Below are 26,296 nucleotides of genomic sequence, written 5' to 3' on the forward strand. Positions count from 1 at the left end.
TGGTTGCCGAGGGGGAGGGGGTGGGAAGGGACAGACTAGGAGTTCGAAATTTGTAGATACTGACAGGTATATATAGAATAGATAAACAAGATTATACTGTGAAGCAAGGGAAATATATACAAGATCTTGTGGTAGCTCATGGTGAAAAAGTATGCGACAATGAATATATGTATGTTCATGTATAAGTGAAAAAGTGTGTTCTACACTGGAAAGTGACACAGCATTGTAAACTGACTATAACTCAATAAAAAATTAAAAAAAAAAGATAAATAGGAGTTTTCTAGCTGTACAAGGTGAAGAAAAGCATTCCAGGTAAAAAGAATTTCATATACAGAGAAATGGAGGCTTCAGAGAGCATGGCATGCTCAGGAAACTCTTGATGTACCTGTGTGGCTGGAGGAGGAAGAGAGAGAGAAAATAAAGGAAGGGATAAGACTAAAGAGTTAGAAAGAGACCAGGTCATTAAAAAAAATCTGAATATTATTCTGAAACAAGCGGTAGTCACTAAAGGATTTAAATCGGGTAGTAACCTGGTATTCACATATTTTAAAGACCATTTTTATAACAATGTGGAAGATAAATTGAGGAAGGACAGGAGACCACCCTAGTGGATAAAGAGGAGATGAGGCTTGAATTCGAGCAGTAAAAATAGGGATGGAGAGGAGACAGTAGACTCAACAGACATTTAGGAGACAAAATCAATATGATATTTGATGCCTAATTAAAAGTAACAGAAGTAGCTTGGTTGATTGGATTTATTATAGCTCAATTCACCAAGACAGGGAATACCAGAGAAGATACAGGCTTAAGGAATGTGAGAACGCTTCAGAGATAAATTAGGTTATATGTTGGATATGTACATTTTGAGGTGTCTAGGGGACCATCAAATGTAGCTGTCCATTACATTGTTTGATGTAAGAGTCAGAACTTGAAAAGTCTTATGAACTGAAGCTTTAGGATTCATTAGGACACAAGAGGTAGTAAAAACCACTGGGGTAGATGATATTTCTTAGGGAGAATAAATCAGATACAGAAGAGCTGGCTATAGAATTCAGGAGAACCCAACAATCATGGTGGGTAAAAAACTAGGAGCCAGCGAAAAAGGTTGAGAAGGATCCCAGAGAGGAAGGCATGGAACTGGATGTGAATGCAGACTGTGGAAATCACGGGAAGATGGGGCTTCAAGAAGGAAGCAGTCAACAGGCTTAGGTGCCACAGAGACTTCATCTAAATGTATTGCATTTGGCAATTAGGGTGTTATGGGGGCCCTTGTCAGAGAAGTTTCAGCAAAGTGTTAAGAGGTATATACCTAACTGCAATGAAGTGAAGGGTAAATGGTACCTGGGAAATAAACAGATAATTCACAAGTAAAGAAATACATCTATCACGTGATTTCCACTTCATTAGTGATGAAAATGCAAATTAAGATTCCTATCAAATTGGGAAATGATAATGCCCATTGTTGATCAGGTAACAGTAAAATGGACTCTCATATCTCTGGCAGAGCATAAATCAGCATACAGCCTCTCTAGAAGGTGAACTGACACTATAAAGACTTTAAAAATTTTCTAGTCTTTAAGAATAAGGAAATAACAGAATTAATCACAGATATTTATGTTCAAGAATATTTATTCCAGCTTTATTTATAACAGTATAGCTGTAGAAACTAATGACACATCCAATAATAAGTGGTTGGTCAAATTAATTATGGTATATCCACACATAGGTAGAATGTGACCAAAACACTGATGTGGGCAGATTACTCAGACACCTTAGCTATAGGGCTTAACCCTAGTCTTATTGAATTTCTATCTCAATGAAAATATATTTTACACTACTTAAAGCAAATAGAAGCATGACTTATACTGACTAGTTTGTATACTTGGTTTCTTGTATTTTCGACAGTGCTGATAGATTTCTAATAGCTAAAAATATTTTACTTCCTTTCTGGGAAGGTGGCACAGGGGGCATATGGCTTATATATAAGTAATCACATGTCCTGGTTGCTCTGTGACACCCCTTGTGTCCCAGTGTAATTATTAATATCCTCCTTTTCACTCTCAGAAGTGTCCTGGCTTAGACGATAAATTATATGGTAATCTTACTTATGTATCCAAACTAGGGAATACCATGCAGTTATCAAAACTCTCGTTTTAAAGAAAAAAAATTCATGTTTTAGACTATTTGATGATGTGAGAAGGTACCTATGCTATATTATTAAGTAGAAAAAAGATTACAAAGCAGTAAATGTATTATTTATAATTTTATACATTAGAATTGCTTTCATGTATGTATGAAAAAAGGCTGGAGGAAAATGCATTCAAATGTTAATGGTAATTTTCATTGAGGGGTAGGATTATCTATATTTTTATGTTTTCTTTATATTTTGTATCATCTAAATTTTCTATAAAGAACAAATATTTTCTTTACAGTAAACAAAATAGCAATGAGGAACAGGAGACAAAGAACGCAGACAACTCTTTCGGTTAAAGGTCGCAACCAGGAAGGTGGTGGTTGTTGTAGAGCTGAATGAGAAGGAAAGCTTAAAAGTGTAAATCAAAGAGAAAGAAAATATTGAGAGTAAGGTATTGGGAGAAAAGGAGAGGGATAGAATCAAGAAGTACACACAAAGGAATTAGACAAGAACAGCAGAATGCATGCCTCTTTCAAAGACTAGAGGAAAGGAGGGAAGAGTGACTAAAGAGTTTTTAGAGATAGTGGGGAAAAGGGTCTATCAGAAGCTGTAGCAGCTCCTCCCAAATACAGAAGGGCCACAGAGCTTAGTAAGTACCAAGTAAATTCTTTAATTGAATTGAGTAGAGTTTTCATATCCCGTATCTTTTTAATTACAGGTAACATCATACAATTACGAGCTTCTATACTAAATAACATGAACATTTTTATTCCATAGCTTCATGCTTCAGTTTTTGTGGGAGTTTTTTTTGTAGTTCAGATTGATCGTCAGTTTAAGAACAACTTTGAAGAGCAACTTTTTATTAGAGAAGACTGCCTTGATTGCCTGCTCACTGTCATCACAGACTCCCCAGGGTGCCTGGAAGACCAAGGAGTCAAGGTTAGCTGTATGAACAGGCCTAGTTTCAAGCCTTGATCCTCTTACCCGATAACAGGCAATTCCTAGTCCGAGCCACGTAAGGCATGAAGGCGATCTCTTACAGGCTTGCATATAGGTTTTCTTTGCCTTTTCGTACTGTAGAAAGAAAGCGTCACTAAGCTATTGTTCTTCTGGAAGCTTCAAACACTCCATTTCTAAGATAATCATGGGGCTTCTGTAATTATACTCCAAATCAAAGTTAAATGAGTTCTTGGATTGTATATATACATATTTTTAAGACAACTTTTTTAGAGAAGTCTCATGTTCACCTCAAAATTGAGAGGAAAGTACAGAGATTTCCCATTTACCTCCTGTCCCTACACATGCATAGCCTCTCCCATTATCAACATCCCCCACCAGAGTGGTACCTTTGTTACAACTGATGAATCTACGTGGACGTATCGTCATCACCTAAAGTCCGCAGTTTACCTTAGGGTTCACTCTTGGTGGTGTACATTCTCTGGGTTTGGATAATTGTATGACATGTTTCCATTATTAGAATATTTCCACTGCCTTAAAAATTCTCTGTGATTCATCTATTCATCACTCTCCTTCCTCCAACCCATGGAAACCACTGATTTCTTTACTGATTTCATGGTTTTGCTTTTTCCAGAATGTCATATAGTTGGAGTCATGCAGTAATGTATATTTCTCAAATTTGTTTCTTTCACTTAATGGTATGAATTTAAGGTTCCCCTATGTCTTTTCATAGCTTGATAGCTTATCTCTTTTTAGCACTGAGTAATACCCTATTATCTGGATGTACCACAGGCTATTTATCCATTCACCTGCTGAAGGACATCTTGGTTGCTTCTAAGTTTTGGCCATTATGAATAAAGCTACTAAAAACATCCACGCATAGGTTTTTGTATGGGCATAAGTTTTCAACTCCATTAGGTAAACACAAAGAGCACAACTGCTGTGTCATATGGTAAGAATATTTTTGGTTTTGTAAAGAGTTGCCAAACTGTCTTCTAAAGTGGCTGTATCATTTTGCACTCCCACCAGCAATGAATGAGAGTTCCTGTTGCTCCACATCCTTACCAGTATCTGGTGTTGTCAGTGTTTCAGATTTTGGTCAGATTTTAGTGTGTAGTGATATCTCATTATGTTACTGACCAGGGTTCTTGAACTCCTTAATCAATAAAAATTAAGAGGCCAGATGAGAAATTCAGATAAGGCTTTATTGGGACTCATGATGCAGAAGGAGGGAGTGAAAACAAGTAACAGGTTCCCTTGCTCATTCCCTGAATGGGGGCGAGCTGGTCCCTTAAATGGGGTAAGGGTAGGGATGGACTCATGGATCAGGCCAGGGGGGTGACTTAGCTACTCAGCCCACCCCCCTGGTGGTGCTGTGTGCAGAGATTATGTGCAGGGATCTACTTTTGCTCTAACACCTCAGAAGTGGCCAATGAGTTTTTGGTTTTTTTGTGTCTTGTTGTTCATATTTTGCCCCAACTGCACATGTACAGTTATTTTTAGTCTCTTACAGTTTCTTTATATTCTGTTGTTTGAGGAGACATTTGTCCAGGTGCAAGCATTGCAGCAAAGGGCTCTAGGTCCCAGCCTGTCTCAATCATTGTTTTAATCTGCATTTCCCTAATGACATATGACGTGGAGCATCTTTTCATGTGCTTATTTGACATCTGTATTTCTTCTTTGGTAAGCTGTCTGTTAAGGTTTTTGGCCCATTTCTTAACTGAGTTGTTTGTTTTCTTATTGTTCAGCTTTAAGTGTTCTTTGTATATTTTGGATAGCAGTCCTTTATCAGATGTATCTTTTGTAAATATTTTTTCCCAGTCCATAGCTTATCTTCTCATTCTTTTGACATTGTCTTTTGCAGAGCATAAGTTTTTAATTTCAGTCAAGTCCAATTTATTAAGTCTGTCTTTCATGGATCATACCTTTGCGGTTGAACCTAAAAAGTCATCACCATACCCAATGTCATACAGATTTTCTTCTATGTTATCTTCTAGGAGTTTTATAGTTTTTGCATTTTACATTTAGGACTATGATCCATTTGGAGTTAATTTTTGTGAAGGGTATAAGGTCTGTGTCTAGATACCTATTTTTTGCATGTGAATGTCCAATGTTCCACCACCATTTGTTGAAGATTATCTTCTTTGTTCCACTGTGTTGCCTTTGCTCCTTTGTCAAAGATTAGTTAACTATATTTATGTGGTCTACTTCTGGATTGTCTATTCTGTTCTACTGAACAATTTGTCTATTATTTCACCAATACCACACTGTCTTGCTTACTGTAGCTTTATAGTAAGTCTTGAAGTCAGGTAGGGTCAATTCTCTACTTTTATTCTTCTCTTTCAATGTTATGTTGGCTATTCTGGACTTGGATTATATTTTTATGTCTACTTTAAGGAAGCTATCACAAGAAAACTAGTGAGAAGATAGGGATAAACCAAATTAAAGGGCAGACTGATGTAGAAGTCCCACAGACATTTACAGCCTCTGCATAAGTTGAAGCAAGGTGTTACACTGGAAGTTCTAGGTAACCACGATGATTATCTGAATTCCACCTTGACTTTATGGATTATCCCCTTTCACTTAAAAGCAACACCATGTAGTGGGATGACAGATACATAGTCTGTGAACTTTGGGGTATACTCGATAAAGGCCTCATACTGAGAGTTTGTTACCTTGTTGTAAAAGGTCTAAAGCTCTCTACAGTAGTACAGGAGGCATTTAGAAAAACAAAAACCAAACTTCCCAAGGAAACTGCCCACAAAAGACTCCCTGTCTTGTAACTCAAGTGTGAGAGATTGAGCAATAGCTGAGCCTCAGCTAACAGCTTAAGAATTGCCTGCCTAGAACTGAGTAAGTCAGTAGCTCTGAGAAGATGCAGCTGGCAACAACTTCAGAAAGAAAACTTTTTCTTATTTATTTCACCACAATGGGACAGTGGTTTTTCTCTCTCAAGCCTATGTGAGCTTTCCTCCTTAAACTATAAGGCATTGTAACTTCTCATTGCTGTTGTTGTTTTATTTTAAATAAAATAAATTGTGTGTTCTAGAAAGAGAAATGAAGTCAAAACAAAAGCATCGAGTCAAAAAGCCTTTGGCAGAATGTTGATAATGTTGAAGTGGGATGATGGGTCCAAGTTGGTTCATTCTCTGATTCTGTCTACTAGGTATGCATTTGAAATTTTCCATAAGAGAAAGTTTCTTTTAGAAGGCCTTGTGGGTATTTCCTAAAATATAGACAGGACTTGTGGAGAGGAAGTGCTAAAAGGTCATGTCACAGTGCCCAGTGGAATGGAGTTAGCCTCAGGTGAATTACATATAAAGCTTTGTGTTGAACAGGAAGTTTGGAGAAGTTCTTTTGAAGCCCATGACACTTTCTGTTACTTAACTCAAGCTATGAATGTTTCTACTACTGCTAATAAAAGAAAGTTAGCTAAAATAATATCTAAAATAATACTTACTGAGTTCTTAACTTTTTTAGTATCATAATGGTTAAAATTACAGACTCTAATTCTAGACTGCCTGGGTTTGAATCCTGCTTCTATTAATTACTGGTTATCTGATGTTGGGCAAGTCACTTTATCTTTGGATGTAAAAATGTCATTATCATATTGCTATTTTTAGTCCATAAAGATGGATGTCAATGCTTGAACTCTAATCAGGTCCCAGACCACGACCTGATTTACACAGTTACTCCCCACCATCTATCCCTCACCTCTTTCTCTTCCAGGTATATGTGCCCCAGTCGCAGGAAGATGAAGTGCATCTCAGAAGCATCCGCGACAAAACTAATGGTTCGCTCATAGCATGCCTTGGCTTCAGCATGATTTCCACTCAGAAAATAGAGATGACCCTTCAAGCCCCAGACGTTGGGGTTCTGAGAAAGTGAAGAACAAGTAATACATGGGATGAAGTGGTATTTAAAAGTACATTAATGATCTTTGTTTAACATTTAAACTTAGATTAAGTCCATGTTCTTTTGCAAATTACAATGAGGGCCATCAGTTGCACTGGGAGGTGTTGTTCTAGGACTGCCCTCTCATTTCTTTCTTACATTCTTCAAAGCAATTTTGTCTTTAGGGTAAATATTAAGAAAACCATTCAAGCATAACCATGATAGTATTCACAATAAGAAAGTAGAAGTTCAGGAAACTTGAAATAGATAACGGTTTGCTAAAGAGCTGTCCTTATCCTTTCTCTGCCCTTTGTAAAACTCATGATTGATTAAGAAAACCAAATGGAAGAAAACAGATAATTGAGTTTACTGACAGCTCATGGCCCCCGCCTCTGGGAACCAGAAATCTACATGTGATATGGCATCACCACTGTTAAGAAAGCCTGCTTGCCCTTTCCTTAAGAGGCTCTAGCAAAAGTTATTACCAGGTAGTCCACCTGGGCTGCTTGTTGAAGGCATTCCTCTGCTTTAGCAAAGTCCTTCTTGAGAAGGTGTATCTGGGCCAGCACCAAGTAATACTCACAGCTTGGGCCTCCTTGAGGGCATAATAGCTCATGTGCAAGTACTCTGTGTACATACTGCAAGAAAAAAATCAGTTTATAAAAAACATGTAAACGACTGCATTGTATCAGTTTCATAGCTCTCATGGTTGAAGATTCTCTTATGTCTCTGATATAAATAATAAGGAACATATTATAGAATGAAATACTTGTCATTTTCAAAATGATACGGGTGAATTATAAACATTCACCACATCATGATTCCATTACCAGCTATTTACTTAGTCACATTTCCAAGTGAATTATCTGCAGTATTGTATCTTCCTGATCATACTGGATGAATTTTAGCCTATTTTTTTTTTAAATTTTAGCCTATTGTGTAGCAGACAGAAGCATTTCATCAACCACTCCGTGTACATATGAAGTAGTATTTTGAGGCAGCTGTCACTGTAAGGAAACTTAAAGTGAGGCAAAACCTCCCTTTCTAAAATTCCAGACTCGGGATCCTAGCAATATAAATGCCTATTTCCGACACACTCTCAAATATTTGTTATGTTCACTAGTTTTATACTTTTGGCTGTTCTTTGTTTTTAATACTATATAAGGCCTGCAAATTTCACGAAGTCCTATGTACTTGCTAAGTAGAGGGGGAAGCCCTTCTTTTCTTCTCCCTCTGTTCTCATCTCAGCCTATAATATAGAAATTTCCACTAACATTTATACCTGCTTAGGAAAATACCAGGGGATGGGGGACTTTGCAGCTGTTCCCTCTACCAGCATTCTGGCTCCTGGACATGGGGAAACGTGATTTATTTAATCAGGGAGACAGAGAACCTATTTCTCTATTGTGAAAGGTTAGTATGTTAAAGGCTCTTGTTTAATGTGGTCCACCCCACCTAGTTCATAATTCTTGCTCTTTCTTGAGCTTGTCCACCCTCAAGTGGAGCATCATTCTACAGGTTGAAAGTCAATTCTCTTGGCTCCTGGATTTTGCTCTCTCTCCCACTGCTTACTTCATGGGTATGTTTCTTATTTCCTATGTGGTAAGTAGACCTTGCAGGAAGCTCTTTTTCTCTGGAAGGGGACTGCAGTTCTCTAGCTGTTCCACCTGTGACTGCATGGATAAGTCAAATCTGGGACCAGTCACATCTCCAGCCCAGCTTTACCAATAAAAAATTAATATTTTTATCCCCCATATAGCACTGTGTATCTATTTCCAATTGGTTCAGAAACTGGAATGGAAGAAGGGTATGATTAGGCTCCTGTGAACCCCCAACACTCACATAATATGAGTTCCCATAATAAGGTGGCATTAGGCTACATGTGAGTCTGATTTTGCTCTGCTGGTATTCTACAGGGAGCAGACTTGCAGTGAGGTCTCCTGATGCTCTCTGCAGAGAGCGGTTCATATTTTTGGATGTTTATCCCACTGGGCCTATAGTGTGATGTCAAAAGCATATTTGATTTCTGTATCATATACATTTAAGTTTGCAAAGACACTGCTAAGACATTATAAGTAGTTCATTAAAATTTTTCCATCTACTTGACCTTTTCTAAATATTCTGACCTGCACAGCATTGACCTTCATCAAGAAGTGTATGGTCTCCATGAAGATGGTGGTAGGAGTCTGGGAAACACTATAAGGAGTGGGATGCAGACAAGTCAATGACTCTTGACATTTTGATGCTTCTGAAAATACATTAAAATAATAGGCAATTAGATGTAGAGGAAAAATGTCAGAAGCTCAGACACATAGCAGGGAGAGTATTCTACTCTAACATATGAGAAAAATTATAATCTTGAAATCAGTAGATTACTCTATAGCAATGGCCCCTAAAGAGGAGATCTCAAGGTTCTCAAGGTTAGTCTACTGGTGGTCCCAAATGCAAGCGGAATGAAATGAAAGCTTTTTTTTTTTTTAAGTATTCATGTCTTCCTGAATGTGAAACAGATCTGTAAATACTCTAAATCTGTGGATATTTTAAAAATGAAAATTCTTTCTTAGGAAATCACAGGTCTTTAGTTGGCTACTTCTCTGAGCTAAATATAAATCCTTACTATTTAAAGAGTTACATTATTAAGATTGGATTTCAGAGCCTAGCCTCATATGAAGGAACTTAAACAATATTATAAACGAATCAACTTCAAGCAAGTTAAGATTGCCATTTTGCTTATCATAAGAGTTTTCATCACTGTCTAGTTAGTTTATACCCTTCTTTCAAGTGGAAATCTTTATTCTAATTACCTTTTTTTGTTGGTATCCCCTTGAAAAATGTGTTGGATGGTTTTTGGCTGGTATTTGGATCCTGAGATTGTACAGACAAAATGGGTTCATGTGAATCAGACTGCAGGTTAGAGGATTCATCAAGAAATTCATCCAGAATGGATAATGGAGCTCCCAGCCCTAAAAAGATTAAATTTTAATGAAAAAAAAAACCCCTTCTTACATTGTATATTAAAAGGTTATTACAGGAGATAAAATACAATTGATTTCCATAGCACAGGAAACACATTCCCTAAATATTGCATGGAAACACTTGTTTTTCAGACTTCTAATATTTCTGAATAATTTAAAGAGTGTAAGCTAAACTGACAGCACAGCTTCTGTCACTATGACTCCCAGTCCAACCCTGCTGCTAGCTCAAGTCATGATAATGTCAAACAAATACCTATTACAAAAGCTATTTGTAAACCCACAAAGAATCCAGAGGAGAAGATTAACATATTTTTAGATAATATTAAAACCCCTGAATGACAGGAATTCTATTTTATCTTATTGTTCAAAATCATTATCATCATCATCATCATCATCATCATCATCACTATCATCATATAAGTAGCTATATTTGAACATGACTATATGCCAGGTATTACACTAAGGATTGTAATGTATAATCTTATTTATTTTCACAATATTATGAGATTTATTTATTATGCTCCATTAAACAAAGTGAATCACAGAAAAGTTAAATAATTTGTGGAAGCTCTTAAACATGCCAATCTGTCTCTCAAATAACAAATGTTTTAGGAATAAAAATAAAAAGCAATGCCAATTAGGAAATGATCAGTACTAGCTGGCTGTTAATCAGAAGAGGTCATTCTCTGCTACAGAAAAAGATACCATTTTGAAAACACCAGAAATTGACACAACATTGTAAACTGACTATACTTCAATAAAAATATATTTTAGAAAACACAAAAACAAAGACAGTGTGGTACTGCCAAAAGAACAGACAAATAGATCAGTATAACAGAACAGAGAACACAGAAACAGACCCACATGAATGTAAACTGATCTTTGACAAAAAACAAAGGTAATAAAATGGAGCAAAGATAGACTTTTCAACAAATAGCAGTGGAACAATTGGACAGCTACATGAAAAAAATAAAAATAATCTAAACACAGACCTCATAACTTCACAAACACTAACTCAAAATGGATCACAGAACTAAGTGTAAACTGCAAAAACTATAAAACTCCTAGAAGATAACATAGGAGAAAACCTAGATGACATTGAGTATGGCTTTTTAGATAGAACACCAAAGGCACGATCCTTGAAAGAAAAAATTGACACACTGGACTTCATTGGGATTAAAAATTTATACTCTGCAAGCAAAGGACAATGTGAAGAGAAGGAGAAGACAAGCCACAGAACTGGGAGAAAATATTTGCAAGAGACTTAATAAAAATATAGGCAATTTTATTAAAAAGTGGCCAAAGACCTTAATAAACATTTCACCAAAGAAGATATACAGATAGTATAAGCATATAAGATACAGCACCTCATATGTCACCAGGAATGTTGATAATGGGAAAGAAAGACTGCATGTGTGGAGACAAGGAGTATATATGAAACCTCTACACCTTTTTAATTTTGCTGTGAACCTAAAATTGCTCTAAAAAATTAAAGTCTGTTTTAAAATAACAGACTAATATGAAAAACATATTCTAATAAAATTTTTAAACCTAAATGAAATTGGTGAACTCCTAAAATGCATAAAATGCCATGAATAACACAATAAGAAATATAGAACACAAATATATTAAAGATTAATCAAATGAAATGATAGTCAAACACTTTCCCTGCCAAAAACCCCAAGGTCCTGGTTTTTTTATGGTTGAGTTCTGCCAAACGTTTAAGTCAAACTCAATTGCTATCATATGTAAGTTGATACAGAAGAGCAAAGGAACAAAAGGTGCTTAATAAATCTTGATTATAAAACTAAATGACAAAAGAAAAGTATAGTCTATTTCATTTATGAACAAAGATGCAATGATCCAAAATACAGCATTAGCTATTGAAATCCAAAGGTATATTAAAAATTAATACATTGTGATCAAGTAAGATTTATCCCATTATTGCAAGGATTAATCAATATAAAAGAAATCAACAATGTTCACTATATTAATAGGTAAAAGGAGAAAATTTTTTAAACTGATGCAGAAAAATAATTTGATGAAGTTCAACACCTATTAATGAAAAAAATTCTTTGCAAATTAGGAATAGAGGAGATCCTCCTTGATTCTGTAAAGGTTTTTTTAGAAAAAGCTTACAGCATATTTTATACTTAATAGACATTAAACTCACTTCCCTTAAGCTAAGAAAGAAGACAAGGTTGAACACCACAACTGATACATATCATATTATTGTAGATAATAAAAAGACATGAGTAGTATGAGGATTGGGAGGAAAAGTTAACACTTCATATTGGCAGATATGATAACCATATTCTGAAAAACATATATAATTAATAATCTACTTGAATTAACAAGAGGCAAATAAGATTGTTATATACAGTTCAATCTAAAAAATAATAGTATATACTTAAATCTAAAATGTAGAAAATCAAAATCATTCATTAAAAAATACCAATAATAAGCACCTAGAAAACATAATTAAAATAAGATACTATTATGATAGCAATGGAACCTATAAAATATCTATGAATTACTTAAACAGAGCCTCACTGGAAAAAAAGTTAAAACTCTAATAAAGAACCCAGAAGATGACCTGAGTAAATGGAGAGATCCTCCACATACTTGGATGGAACGGTTTAATAATAGGTAGACATTAATTATCCCTATATTAATCTATAAGTTCAATACAGTCTGAATAAAATCTCCAACTGGACTTTTAATGTACTTGATAAACTCACTACAAACTCCAGATAGGTGAATAAAGGTTCATGAATAGGTAAGTAAGGTATACAAAAGGCAAGTAAATGAGAGAACCTCATATTCCAGATATTAAAGTATACTACAACATCATAGCAATAGAGTGTGATATTATTTAAAGATAAGACAAGTAAGACAGAATAGAGTTCAGAGAATATATATTTTAAATCAAAGGAGAAAAATGATGGTTTAATATATAGTTTTGAGAAAACTAGATCTTTATATGGAGAAAAATAAAACTGGAAGCCTACCTACAATCACATGCAAAGATGGAATCCTAATAGATTAAAGATCTAAATGTAAAACTAATACTATAAAGTTAATTGAAGAAAACGTGACTTGAGGTAGGAAGAGCTATTTAAACAAAACTTTAAGGGCACAGAACTACAAAGGATGTGGAGAGTTCAATAACACAATCAACTAACTAAACCTAATTGATATTATAGGACACTCCACTCAACAACAGAATATACATTTTTTTCAAGTGTATTTAGAACATTTATCAAAATAGATCAAATCCTACACCATAAAAGAAGTTCAAGGATTAAAATCATGCAAAAAGGATTCAATCACGCAAATTACATTTTATAACCACAATGAAATCAAATTAGAAATAAAAAACAAGAATATCTGGCAAATTCCCAGATATTTAAAAAATAAAAACATTGTGCAAGATAACTCAGGGTCCCAGCCATTCAACTCCTAAGTATTTGCCTAAGAAAATGAAAGTATATGTCTATACAAAGACTTGCAGACAAATATCAATAGCAGTTTTATTTTAATAGTCCCAAACTAGAAACAACCCAAATATATACCAACAGGTGATCAGACAAACATAGTGTGGTATCTCCATACATCAGGATACTATTTAGCAATGAAAAGGATGAACTACTGATATGGGCAACAACATGTTTGAATCTCAAAATAATTACGCTTAGTGAAAAAGTCAAATAAAAAAGCAGAGTATATACTGTGCGATTCTACTTAATTCTAAAATTCTGGAATATGCAAACTCATCTATAGTGATAGAAACTTAATTGGTGGCTATCTGGAAATGGGGGCACGAGAAAGATTAGAAATGTATGTAAGGAAAGTTTTGGAGATTTTGCATAAGTTCATTATCTTGATTGTGGTGATGTTTCCATGGGTGTGTTCATATGTCAAAACTTACCAAACTGTGCATGTTAAATATGTGTAGTTTATGAAATGTCAGTTATATCTCAAACTGTTGAAAATACATGTACATAAAATAACAATGTGCAGTAACTTATAAGTAAAGTAACATATGCAAGAAACACATAAACAAAAACACACATATTAAACACATTAGAAAGACTGATTTCCTAAAGTGGAGGAAAGGAGAAAGGCAGTGAAGAACAGGGTAAAAAGAGAATGCATGAATAAATAAATAAGTTTAACCATTACAAGAGTGGGACCTTATATGGTGGGGAAAGGGGAGTGGGAAAAAGAAAGAAATTTACTCGGCTACAATACTATTCCTTTTAGGGATACAAAGAGATAATAAATTCTCTAAGACTCCAAATACAGAATAGCAACAATAGAATCTTTGGACTTTAAGTCATATGAACGAGGAAATATTTCAGAAGACCCTTTTCAGGTATCCCTGGAACAACTCAGAACCCCACCTACTCATTCACTTAAGTATTTACTGAGTACCTACTACGTGCCAGGTCCTATTCATAAGATCAGTAATTTTTCCAATAGACACTCATCATCTCCCTAGTCCTACCTGCTGGGGCTTCCACCTTGGTTGCTGCTGTAGAAGAACCACTAGTAATTCCCCAAGGGCCTAAACTGGATTCTGCTTTCCCTCCTTCTTCAACATACTCCACAGTCCCAGTGCTCCTCTGCGTTGTTACTTGTGCCTGAAATACTCGTGCCTGAAGCTGTTTGAAGGCTTCATGAAATGCCATTTCCATTCGAATATCATTGTTTTGAATTTCATAGTACAAGCCTGAAGGGAAAAAAGATGTTGAAGCAAAATGGGACTATTTCCCACCTTAAATACTGAAGAATTGCAAAATTTCACTTAAATTCCCCACATTTTTACCAAAGCTTAAAACTACATAATGAGTCATTAAAGAGTGGAAAGAAATAGGGAAAATCTTCTAATGAAAGAAAACACATTCATATCACAGGAAAATATCAAACCAAGTAAAGTCCAGGCTACAACATTAGTTGGTTCCAAGCAAGTAGCATCCTCGAAGAAAATTTCTGCCTGCTCATAGTTCTCCATCAGGACAGCCAGGACACCGCACAGCAACAAGCTGAGAAGAATCCACCAACATTATTAACAACGTGGTCTCATGTCACAGCCATGCAACCATGACAATTTCATATAGAAGCTTATTTGCTCCTTCTCATTCCTTATCTCCCTTTCAACCATACCTGTGGATATGATTCTGGTTGAGGGAAAGAGCTTTCCGAAAACACTCCTGTGCTTTGATATTGTCTTCAGTTAGGAGGCAGAAGGCACCATAGTCCAGCCAGTGCTCCAGGTTCTGGGGTTCACGGACCAACCTCTAACACATGAAACATCAAGAGGAACAAGGTTATTGTGACACTACGCCATGTTCTTTATGCACATAACATCACATAGTAAGCACTCCATAAAACTTTTAAATCTCTGAAACTAGAAACTATAATTTCTTTTTTTACCTACCACTGAATTCTAAATGCCTAGCACCGTCACTTCTCTAGCTTATAGTATGTGGTCATTAAATACTTGCTGAAATAATGTAAAAATGAATCTTCGACTCATTGCTTCCTCCTGTCAGTGTTCTGGTCATCATATGCTCATCCAATTACTTGGGAACCTAAAGATTCATTTCATGTTTCATTTTAGAGATTCACATATAATAATTTCTGTCATAGTCTTGAGAAGGCAAGTATAAGATTAGCCACAAATATGTAATAATAAAAGCAGCTCATAATAAGTGAAAACTATAAAACATTGCTGAAAAAAATTTTAAAAGACATAAACAAATGGAAATACATTCCATGTTCACAGATGGGAAGACCTAAATTGTTAAGATATCAATACTGCTCAAAGCAATTTACAGATTCAATGCAATCTCTATCAAACTCCCAACGATGTTTTTTTGCAGAAATATGAAAACTCACTCTAAAATTCATATGGAATCTCAAGGGGCCCTGAATATCCAAAACAGTCTTTAAAAAGAAGGATAAAACTGGAAGACTCATACTTCCTGATTTCAAAACATATAAAGCTACAGTAATCAGTCTGATCCCAGGATAAAGACAGACATGTAGACCAAGGAAACAGAAGAGAGCCCAGAAATAAATCCTAGCATATATGGTCAAATGACTTTTGACAAAGGTGCTAAGACCATTCAATAGGGAAAGGACAGTCTTTTAAACAAAAAGTGCTAAGAAAACTGAACATTCACATGCAAAAGAATGAAGTTGGACCTTTACCTAACATCATATACAAAAAATAACTCAAATGGATCAAAGACCTAAATATAAGGCCTAAAATTACAAAACTCTGAGAAGAAAACATAGAGCAATAGCTTCACAGCATTGGATTTGACAATGATTTCTTGGTTATGATACCAAAGGCACGGCCAATAAAATAAAAATAGACAAATTGGACTTTATCAAGATTAAAACCTTTTGTACATCAGAAGAAACTATCAACAGAATTAAAAGGTAATTCACAGAATGGGAAAACTAGATTTGATGTGGATGTCAGTCAAGTCTTTTCTGAGGGTATGCTGGCATCTATCACCTTGGTAGGAGGTGGGGTTGGAGATGCAGAGGATAGAGCCGGCAACAGATGTAAGGCAGGACTTCCTCTCTGATCATTGGCCATCACTGCTCTGTCAGGGACGGCAGGGATTAGGGGGTGTCTAATTACAAGTCATTGGAGCATAAGCCTTGAGTGTTGGCCTTGGACTGGCTATGTTCCCATTCACCATGTGTTTTTCTCCTTCCTTGCACCAGGACCTTTGTACCACAGGAGCAGAGTGCTGAAGCAAGTAGAGCCCGTGTGCATACTGAGGTCCAACATACTAAATGTGTAGGTGTCAGCAGCTCTTCCCAGATGCAGCCTGTAGTTGAGTCATGGCCACCCCAGATCCAATGCTGCACTGTGGCACAGTCAGAGTGGGGCTGGAGCATTCAGTTGCCCTGGACTGGGGTGCATGGTGAAGCAGTCATGGAAAACCCTGCCACTAGGGCAGACCTCTCTCAGTCCTGCCTTGGGGCAAACCAGCATGCTTGCACTCCTCACAAGAGGGGTCCAGGCTTCCCCACCCTTCCTATCTGCCCAGTGATCCTCCAACCAGCCAAGGCGCTGGCCTCCTCCGCATAGAGACTGCGCTGCCCAGTCTGTGGTTCAACCCAGTTCCCAGGGTATAGGCGAGTGCAGTTTCCCTTTTCCCCTGGGTCTCCTCCCAGGGGTACAGGTCCCAACCTGATCACTTCCCCTCCCCTTCTACTTGATTATGTGTGTATCTTTCTTTCAGCCTATGTTGTACAGGAGTCCTTCTGCCAGTTTTCAGTTATAGTTTTCAGTGAGAATTGTTCCACATTTAAATGTATTTTTATTGTGTTCATGGGGGGGAGGTGAACTCCATGTCCTCTTACTCTTCCGTCTCATTGGTTCATTTTTTGCATATGGATGACCAAAAGTTCTAATACAATTTTTTGAAAAGGCTATTCTTCCTGCATTGAATTTATTTTACAATTTTTGTCAAAAATATAATGGCCTTATTTGTGTGAACCTATTTTTGGACTGTTTTATTGATCTATGTGTCTATCCTTTCATTAATAAGGTTGGATTTTAAACAATCAAAAACTACTATTTATTATACCCATATTGTACAAATAGCTGTAACAACAACTACTGGGAAGGTGTTTAATTACCTCTTCATAGTACACTGTTGCCATTTCAAAGTTCTCATTGACTTCTGCTTCAAATGCAAAGAGTCGAAGCTGTTCACTGCTGATGTAAATGGTTGAAGTAGTGCCTTGAACATCATCTGGCATGGTCTGGTCAGTATCAAGATGTTAGGCAGACAAAATGAATCAATTGGAAGTAGAGAAGTTTTATAAGAACAAATCAGATGCGAGACTCTAGTCATGATATCTAAAATGATAGTGAGGTTTCTTATGGTCTTGCCAATACAGTAAGAGAGTGAGAGTGAACCAAGAGATAAATATCAAGGTTGAAAAAGAAGCTCAGGTATCTGAATACCAACAGTCTGAGCTCATGGAAGTGAATAAAAATTATTTAGGGCAGAACTGCTCCCCTCAAACCTCAAGACAGTCAGAATCCCTAAAATATTTCTAACCTCAAATAGCTTCTTTCATTTTCTCTAGTGTACAGACAAATATTATCATTTTTAGGTGCCATGACTTGGAAAAGTTTGGCAATAACTAGCTAGAGTCTTCAAATATCAAGAGAACATGAGACTAGGGTAAATCTTTGGAAGCTACATCTATTCTTTCAAGAAAAGAAAAGAAAAAAAAAATGTGTCCTTGTAGTGAGAACTCAGGATTTACTCTCTTAACAGCTTTCGTATATATCAAACAGCAGTGTTAACTTAAGTCTTCACACTGTACTTTACATCCCTAGCACTTATTATCTTGTAAATGGAAATTTGCATGTTTTGACCATTTTCTCCAATCTCGCCTTCCTCAACCCCAGGTTTTGTTTTTCTTGAACTCCTTGGAGTATTTGACAATGTTGACCACTTTTTCTTCTTAAAATTTTCTTCTCTTAGATTCTGAGATACCACTGACTTCTGGGTTTTTGCCTTTTCACAACTCACTTATCTCCTTAATTCTTCTCCTCATCCATTCCTTAATGTTGGTGTTTCCTAGGGTTTCTCCGCCAGCTTGTTTCTTTCTCTACTCATATTTTTCTTGGCAGCTTCATCTATGGCCACAGTTTGACTAGCATCTATATACTCATGGTTCCCCAAATCTCATCTCTCTAGCTTGGATCTCACTTGAGCAAAACCCCACTAAGAGCCAATGTTCAACACGGAATTCAACATCACCTGCCTTCCACCAGATTTCTTCATGTTGTATTTCTTGTCCTAGTCAATGGTATTACCAGCTACCCAGTGGGGCATTAAAGTTAAGCATCTGTTCCTCTTTTGTATGTAATAACCAGTTAAAATAATCAGCTTCACCACCTCTAACCCATCCTATATAATGCTATCCAAGGGTTTTTGGTTTTTTTTTTTTTTTTTTTTTGGTAAAATGTAAATCTAACAATACTATTTCCTAGCACATAATTCAACTTAATTGCATCCAACTTCTAAGAATGGACAAGGTCAAAACTTCTTGGTGTTACATACAAGGCCTCCCTGCCTACTCCCCACTCCCCCACTAAGAACTGATTCCTGGCTTCATCATCTATTTCTCTGTCCCTCAACCACTTCAACCTGTGCTATATGCCATATTCTTCCAAGTTCCAAGACTTTGTGATGTTCTCTATGATTCAAATGCTCTGAAACATTTACCTGGAGAACTTCCTTTTAGCCTTCAAGGCCCAGCTCAAGTCACAGGTTCTCTGTGAATCCTTTCCTAAAAGATCTCAGGGTGAATTTGCTCACTTTTTCTTTAGGCATTCCCTAATGTGCTCTACCATGGACACATTTCTGTCACAGCACTTACCTCACTCTACTTTAGTTACCTGTATTTTGTGCCTGTCTCCTCTACTAGACAGGGGATCCTTGGGGACTTAGGCAACATTACCTTATGCTCATGCTCAATTCTCAATTCCTTTCCAAATCAAATCATTCAAATCATCTCTGCCAGATTGTTCTCTTAACCCTAGGACACTGGACACTCCTCTCCTCCCTCTTTCAGGAAGGCTAAACAGGTGAAAGAAAAAGTGATGGTGGCAAAGAAGAAAAAAGCAGTGAAGGAAAGAACAGATAGAATAGAGGCTATAAGGAGGCAGAGCTGGTTAGAGACTACTAAGGAGGCAAAAAAGATTTTGATTTTGTCATTGTTTTCAAACAAATCACAATGGCATACATTAAAAAATGAACAAATGAAGGCAAGATAAAAGTTGTGCAAATATAAACAGACAAGTGGGAAGAGAGCAGATTATCAGTCAATTAGAGAAGGAATGTTTGAAGTGTCATTGTCATTCAGGCATAATATCTGAAAACTCATAGTTTTTCTTTATCAATCTTGAAGAAAAAGTTGAGAATTGCAGACATTCACAGAATAAATTGAACGATAATTTTTGTTTCACAATTTACATAGCTGATTTTATTTTTATCCCTCAACTTTATGTCAGTTATAAATTTTTCTAGGAAGTTGAAAGAAGATACTCCTTTTTTTTCCCAAAAAATAGCCTTATAGTTTAGGCAGTTTCTTATTCATCTTGGTGTTTCCAGTGCCTAGCATGGAGCAGACACCTCAATAAATGTTTGTGGAATTAAAGAAGAAAAGAAGAAAGAAAGGAAGGAATCATTCAGAGGAGACCCTGAGGACCTACCGAGAAAAAGAAGGGTTCTTAGTTCTTGAGCACCTACCTGATTTAAGGCCACATGCATCTGATCTACCAAGAACACATAGAGCTCACTAATAAATGTTTGCAGTTCTTCCTGGCTTTCAAATGATGTTGTCTTCAAGTACTTCTCTCTCACAATCTTTACCACAGCATGCTGCAAGAGACACAGACCACCATCCGATAACACAGTCCAGCACGATGTTAATAGCACAGACCTCCCCTGAGCTTCTGATCTAAGGCTCATCAGAACTCCAGAAGGTAATTAGTTTCCCTTGGTGACTGCTAGACTGTTGGCTCTCTGATTTTCCCCTGGTCAGCATACTCCACATAGCTTCCTTTCTTGACATCACCATCATCACTAATATGGTCAATACAGTACTCAGACTGTGTGAAGAGTCATAAAGCTAAAGAAAATCCTAGCATTATGTTTATGCACTACGTTTCTCATGGTGGCCACTGATTCAACAGAGAAAAGGAGAAAAGCATGATTTTAGAATCTGGAGAATGGAATCCTGTTCAAATCCTGCCACTGTCCAACCTCACAAATTATTTTACATTTGGTACTTCAATTTTCTCATTTGTTAAACAGATATGTACTTCTGGTAATACTATCCTATTTCAGAAGATGATTGAGAAGCCAGAGAAATAATAGGTGGTGAATCTTACAATGCAGTACAAATAACATTTTGCTATAGCCAGAAAAGCTTCTTTTTTTCTCCCTAAGTAAACATTATTGCCAGGTTTTGTACTTAAATACTTTCCATGCATTATCTTATTTAATTCTCATAATGACCCCATGTAATAATATCAATATCATTTCTCATTATTAGGCAAAGAAATTGAGGCTCAGAGAGATAAATTCACTTGACCAAGGTTATCCAGTTAGTAATGGTGAAACCAGGAATCAAACTGAGGTGTGACTTTGCCACGTGAGAAAAGCCTCTTGCCTCCGTGAGCATCAGTTATTTTTCACTTTATTACTTCCATGTGCTTTCTTTGTATCTGTTTAGTACAGTACAGGGCACATAGTAAATGTGCATAGAGAGGAAGTGCATTGTAGCAGATAAGAACATGAGTCTGGAGCCAGACCACCCGAATTTGCATCCTGTCTTTGACCTTTACTAACTCTATGATCTTGAGCAAATTATTTAACCAACTAATGTTGCATTTCTCCATCTGTAAAATGGGAGTACCTACCTCATAGGGTTGTTGTGACGATTAAATTAGTAAAATGTGTAACATTTACAAGTTTGGTATACAGCAAACACTCAGTAAATGTTACTATTAATATTCAAGATATTATTATTAAGTAAATATTTCCCAAATCTCAGTGATTCTATGGACTAAGAAAAGGTTTGTAATAGAAGACAGAGATAATTAGTCATGGAATCAGTGTCAGGTTCAGAGTTTCTGCCTGCTAGTGCAACATGAAATCTGGACCAGAATCTGGCCCAGCTTCAAGTGAAGAATAAGTTTCTTAAAAGCTCACACTCAGTATAAATACTGAACAATTCCATTATATATACTCATGTATGACTGAAGCATTGTGCTGTACACCAGAAGTTGACACAACATTGTAAACTGACCATACTTAATAAAATAATTATTTATTCATTTAATTAAAATGCAAAAAAAAAAAAGTACTGAACAATTCCAAGGCTCTGCAGGAGTGGAGCTTCTCCAGACACTCTGTCATAGAGAAAGTAGCCCTTTGAATCAACAGCAAGAATGGTGGAGCATAGCTGAACACAACCAAAGAAAAAATGATAACTAGATATGTAGAGAAGATGTTTCATAAAAACTCATGTGTTAGAGCAGGCAGATAGCTAGATATGAGCAGAGAAAGGGAAATGCAGGCCAAATGGCAGGAATTGGACAGAAAGGAGAGACAGGCCCAACGCAGGAAACCATACATCATGTAAGCAACAGGGATCCCTGGGCAGAGAAAGAAAAGCAGGAACTTCTGGGCTGATAAGTGGTCACAACTTTGGGGGTGATAAGTGGCCTGGAGGCCAACAAAGAAAGGTTGGGAAAGGCAGGAATCTCCAGTGTCCGAATGTAACCTTTTACTCATTATGCCCTCATCTCAATAAAATTAGCCTTGCAGATTAGAAGTACCCATCATGCACCAACGTCATGACACTTCTGGTCCAGACTAAATAAGGATAAGAATCCCTCTTCCCTTTGGGAAGGTGGAGTTGGGATGAAAGTCAGGGAATATGACCCCAGACCCTTCCCTCCCTAGTGAATATTCTGCCCATTTTTACACCCAATGTAACCAACCTGCCAAGAAAACTCAGGCAGCCACTCACCTGAGCCTGCCAGCTCTCCCCTTGAGAGGGTAGTATCCATCCTTTAATAAATTCTCACTTTACTTTCTTACTACGTCTTGTCTCTGAATTCTTTCTGGGATGGGACAAGAACCTGGAACACCGGTTATATCCACCGGCAATACATGGACTAATTAAATAAATTAGTATTTACCTTGAGTTGTTCTTTGAAAGCAAAATATTTCCCAGAGCAATTAAGTTCATAGTTGAGCTGGCACTTCTGCTCCTCCAGGGTTTCACTATCCATATCACTCCCCAGTTTGGCTACCTGTTTTCCAAACATCCTGTGATACTCATCCAGAATGGCTCTAGAAATGTTCTTGATCTGCATGTGGTAGTCACTCACTGCCTAGGAAAATACAAAATGGCTGGTAAAGAGACTTCAAAGAGGTCAAGATCTGGATGGAAGTCTGAAACTGGTTTGGGTTTTACATTCAATAATACTTTAGGTATAAATTGCCCTTTTCTTCCCAGCTCAAAGACTATCAGCCAAAGATTAAACACTGTATGCCGTTGGTCACAAATAGAAGCAGGAAGGAAAACCTGTGAAGCTGTAATTTCTCACCTCTTCTGGAAAACATACTGAAAAGACCATGCCTTATTTGCAAATGGGTGCACTCAACATCTTATTATTTAAGAGTTTCACCTTGGCTTTGGCACTTGCCTTCTGAGCTCCTCCTGTCCGACGGGTAAGAGGTGGCCTTGGAGGAATCATTTCCTTGACCCTGTATCAAAAAAGAAAAACAAAAAACCCCACAAAAAATTTTATTATATGGAGATTTATGCAAAAAAAAAGATAAGTGGTTGCTGAGGGCTGGGGTGCAGGGTGTTGGTTGGGGACTGGCCTGAGGGTTGGGAGGAAATGTAAAGTGACTGCTAATGCCTATGGTTTTCTTTTAGAGATAATAAAAATGTTATAAAGTTGACTACGGTGATGGCTGTTTAACCCTGTGAGTACACTAAAAGCCATTGAATTGTATTATTTAAATGGGTGAAGGTAAATTTGGTTATGTAAATTATACCTCAATAAAGCTGTAATTTTTTCAAATTAAAAATTAACTGAAGGATGGAGTGGTAGATGCAGGGATGCCAGGTGAGAGACTGCTATGGTTCTGACCAGAATTGTGAGAATTAGATAATACATATCTGGAGTTCAGGAGAGAGGTTCAGTCTTGATATATAAATTTGGGAGCCATCAGCATATAGTTGATATTTAGAGACATGAAACTGGAAAGAAACCAAGGGAGTGAGTGTAGAATGAAAAGAAATCCAAGATCTGAGCTCTGAGGGACTCCAACATTTAGAGGCCAGAGAGATAAAGAAGGCCAGTGAGGAAGAAATAAAATCAGGAGAGTATTGTGTCCTGAAGTCAGGTAAATAACGTGTTTCAAGGAAGATTGAATAGTTAAACACTAATCACTGGTCACAATGACCCTGAGAACAAACCATTGGATTTAATAATGTGGTGGTCACTAATGGTCTTGCTAAGAATATTTATCCAAAGAGAAGTTACTGGAAGTGAATTACTAGGTTAAAAAATGCATGCATTTGTATTTTAATAGCTTTTACCAAATTGTCCTCTGCAGGAGTTCTATCAATTTATACTCTGAATAGTTTGTATCAGAGGACCTGTTTCCAAATATTCTCATCAACAACATGAGTTATCAAGCCTTTTTAATCGTCCACAATTTTAAAAAAAATCAAGGCATTTCAGGGTAGTTTTAATTTGCAGTACTTTTATTATGAAATTAGTTGAACTTCTTCTCATGTTTAAGAATATTATTACACATTGACATAGATTCAGCAGTCTGGTACACACATGCCTCAGCCAGGAACCAAAGGCAAATAATCTTTATGAATATTGTGTCCAACTTTCTCTCACTGACATTCTAATTAGCCTTTGCTCTATAATACTGTCACATGAGCTAGCTTAGAGGAGAAATCTGCTTTCCACCTCCCTACAGCCAAAGAAAAAACTTATAGCTAATAACCTTTCTCATATAAAGAGTTCAATAATATTCTAAAGTTGATACACAGCATAATTTGAGAAGTACTATATATAGTTAAGTCAAATTGATTTTCAAAAAGTCAGAGGAGATGTTAAAACATAAATTTTAAGAAAAACTCATTGATATAGATAATAGATTGATAGTTGTTAGAGGCAGGGTTGGGGAGCAGGAGAAATGGGTGAAGGGGGTCAAATGGTACAAACTTCCAGTTATAAAATAAATAAATGGGGATGTAATATAAAACATGGTGACTATAGCTAGAACACTCTATTTTATGTCTGAAAATTAAGAGAGCAGATCTTAAAAGCTCACATTATTAGGAAAAAATGTATCACTATGTATGACCACAGATGTTAACTAGACTTATTGTGGTGATCATTTCAAAACATACACAAATATTGAACCATTATGTTGTACACCTGAAACTAATATAACAGTATATGTCAAATATAATTCAATTTTTAAAAATCATAAGAATTTGCTTCTGTATTTAGTGTAAAAGTTTCATTAACAATGCTGTTATTCTGTCACTCAGAATTCCCTATGTAGAAGCTTGAATGAGAAATTTGTTCTAGAATTTAATGCAAGGAAAAAAATATGGTCTCTTCTGGGACTAGTGTGCATCTACCTTTATGATTAGAATTGCATAACTTAAAGGGCTTCCCTTTTTGTTAGATAGCTCAGACTTGATGTCTATTCATGAAAGCCCTATTTAATACTTTCTTCCTTTTTGTTTCCATGACTTGTGTTTTTAACTTTCTATTTCTAGATTATCAACCTTATTTTACATATATAATTTATGGTAAATATTTTCAATTTATTTTTGAAGGGGCTAAATGTAAAATGTAAAGAAGTTTAAGGACTATCTGGTATAAAAGATGAATGCACCATTGACAGCAGGTAATTTTCAAAAGGAGATTTCCAAATGACTAACAAATATGTGAAAAAATGTTTAAGCTCACAAAAACATGTATAATGTGAATTAAGATAAGATAATTTCTTTCCCTGTAAAAATAAAAATTATTGTGTTAGTGAATGTATGAGGAAACAGCAGTCTCATACATCACTGGTGGAACTGCAAACTTTTGGGAAGGCAATTGGATGATACTTGCCAAAAGCCTTAAAATTATCTGTAGTAAATAGTTTCCAAGATGGAAGTTATCATTTGCTTTCATCCTTCACTGAGTGTGGTGCTCCTCATGAGGTCTAGATGTCAGCAAAATGGCAGATTAGATAACTCCAAACTCCCATCCCTCCACAAGAGCTTTGAAAAAATAACCAGAAACTGTCAGAACCAACTTTGTCAGAAGTCTGGAAGGCAGTCAAAGGTTTACAACAACCAAGCAAATACTGAATCAAGAAAAAGGCAAACAAAAAATAGTAGGAAAGCCTTGTGGCATTTTCAATTGACCCTGCCTCACCTCAGTGGCAGTCTTACAGATGGCTACCTGTATTTCAAGTGTGGCACACTGGCCCCTGATTCTGGAGGAGCAGAACAGACCTTATTCTCAAGTTACTGGGTTTGTTCTAACCTGTCTGGGGCTACCCAAAGGAATGAATAGAACAACCAGACATGAGATCAACAAGGTGATAAGGGAGTTTAACAACGGTATAAATCAATTAGGCCTAACAAACATATACAGAACACTACCCAACATTCTTCTCACAGAGTACACATTCTTCTCTAGTACACATGGCACATTCTGAAGGATAGG

General features: G+C 36.5%; 1 protein-coding gene across 8 annotated transcripts in view; it reads right to left on the minus strand.

Annotated features, from left to right (window-relative positions):
* CFAP70 (cilia and flagella associated protein 70) overlaps nt 1–26,296 on the minus strand; it is a 71,789-nt gene that overhangs the window by 11,858 nt on the left and 33,635 nt on the right. For 4 of the 8 annotated variants that reach the window (XM_074374184.1, XM_074374181.1, XM_074374182.1 and 1 more), the window contains 12 exons: nt 23,233–23,297; nt 22,727–22,917; nt 20,265–20,396; nt 17,632–17,757; nt 15,130–15,263; nt 14,893–15,008; nt 14,471–14,695; nt 9,790–9,948; nt 9,112–9,233; nt 7,471–7,623; nt 6,806–6,967; nt 3,119–3,208 (listed from right to left, as the gene is read on the minus strand). In XM_074374184.1, the coding sequence (XP_074230285.1) occupies nt 3,119–3,208; nt 6,806–6,967; nt 7,471–7,623; nt 9,112–9,233; nt 9,790–9,948; nt 14,471–14,695; nt 14,893–15,008; nt 15,130–15,263; nt 17,632–17,757; nt 20,265–20,396; nt 22,727–22,917; nt 23,233–23,297 (1,675 nt within the window). Of the gene's footprint in view, nt 1–600; nt 3,053–3,118; nt 3,209–6,805; nt 6,968–7,470; nt 7,624–9,111; nt 9,234–9,789; nt 9,949–14,470; nt 14,696–14,892; nt 15,009–15,129; nt 15,264–17,631; nt 17,758–20,264; nt 20,397–22,726; nt 22,918–23,232; nt 23,298–26,296 lie in introns of those variants that run through there. The other 4 variants (XM_074374187.1, XM_074374186.1, XM_074374185.1 and 1 more) reach the window with 4 other exon arrangements.

The sequence above is a fragment of the Camelus bactrianus genome, chromosome 11 (genome assembly GCF_048773025.1).
Source record: "Camelus bactrianus isolate YW-2024 breed Bactrian camel chromosome 11, ASM4877302v1, whole genome shotgun sequence".
Lineage (NCBI taxonomy): Eukaryota > Metazoa > Chordata > Mammalia > Artiodactyla > Camelidae > Camelus > Camelus bactrianus.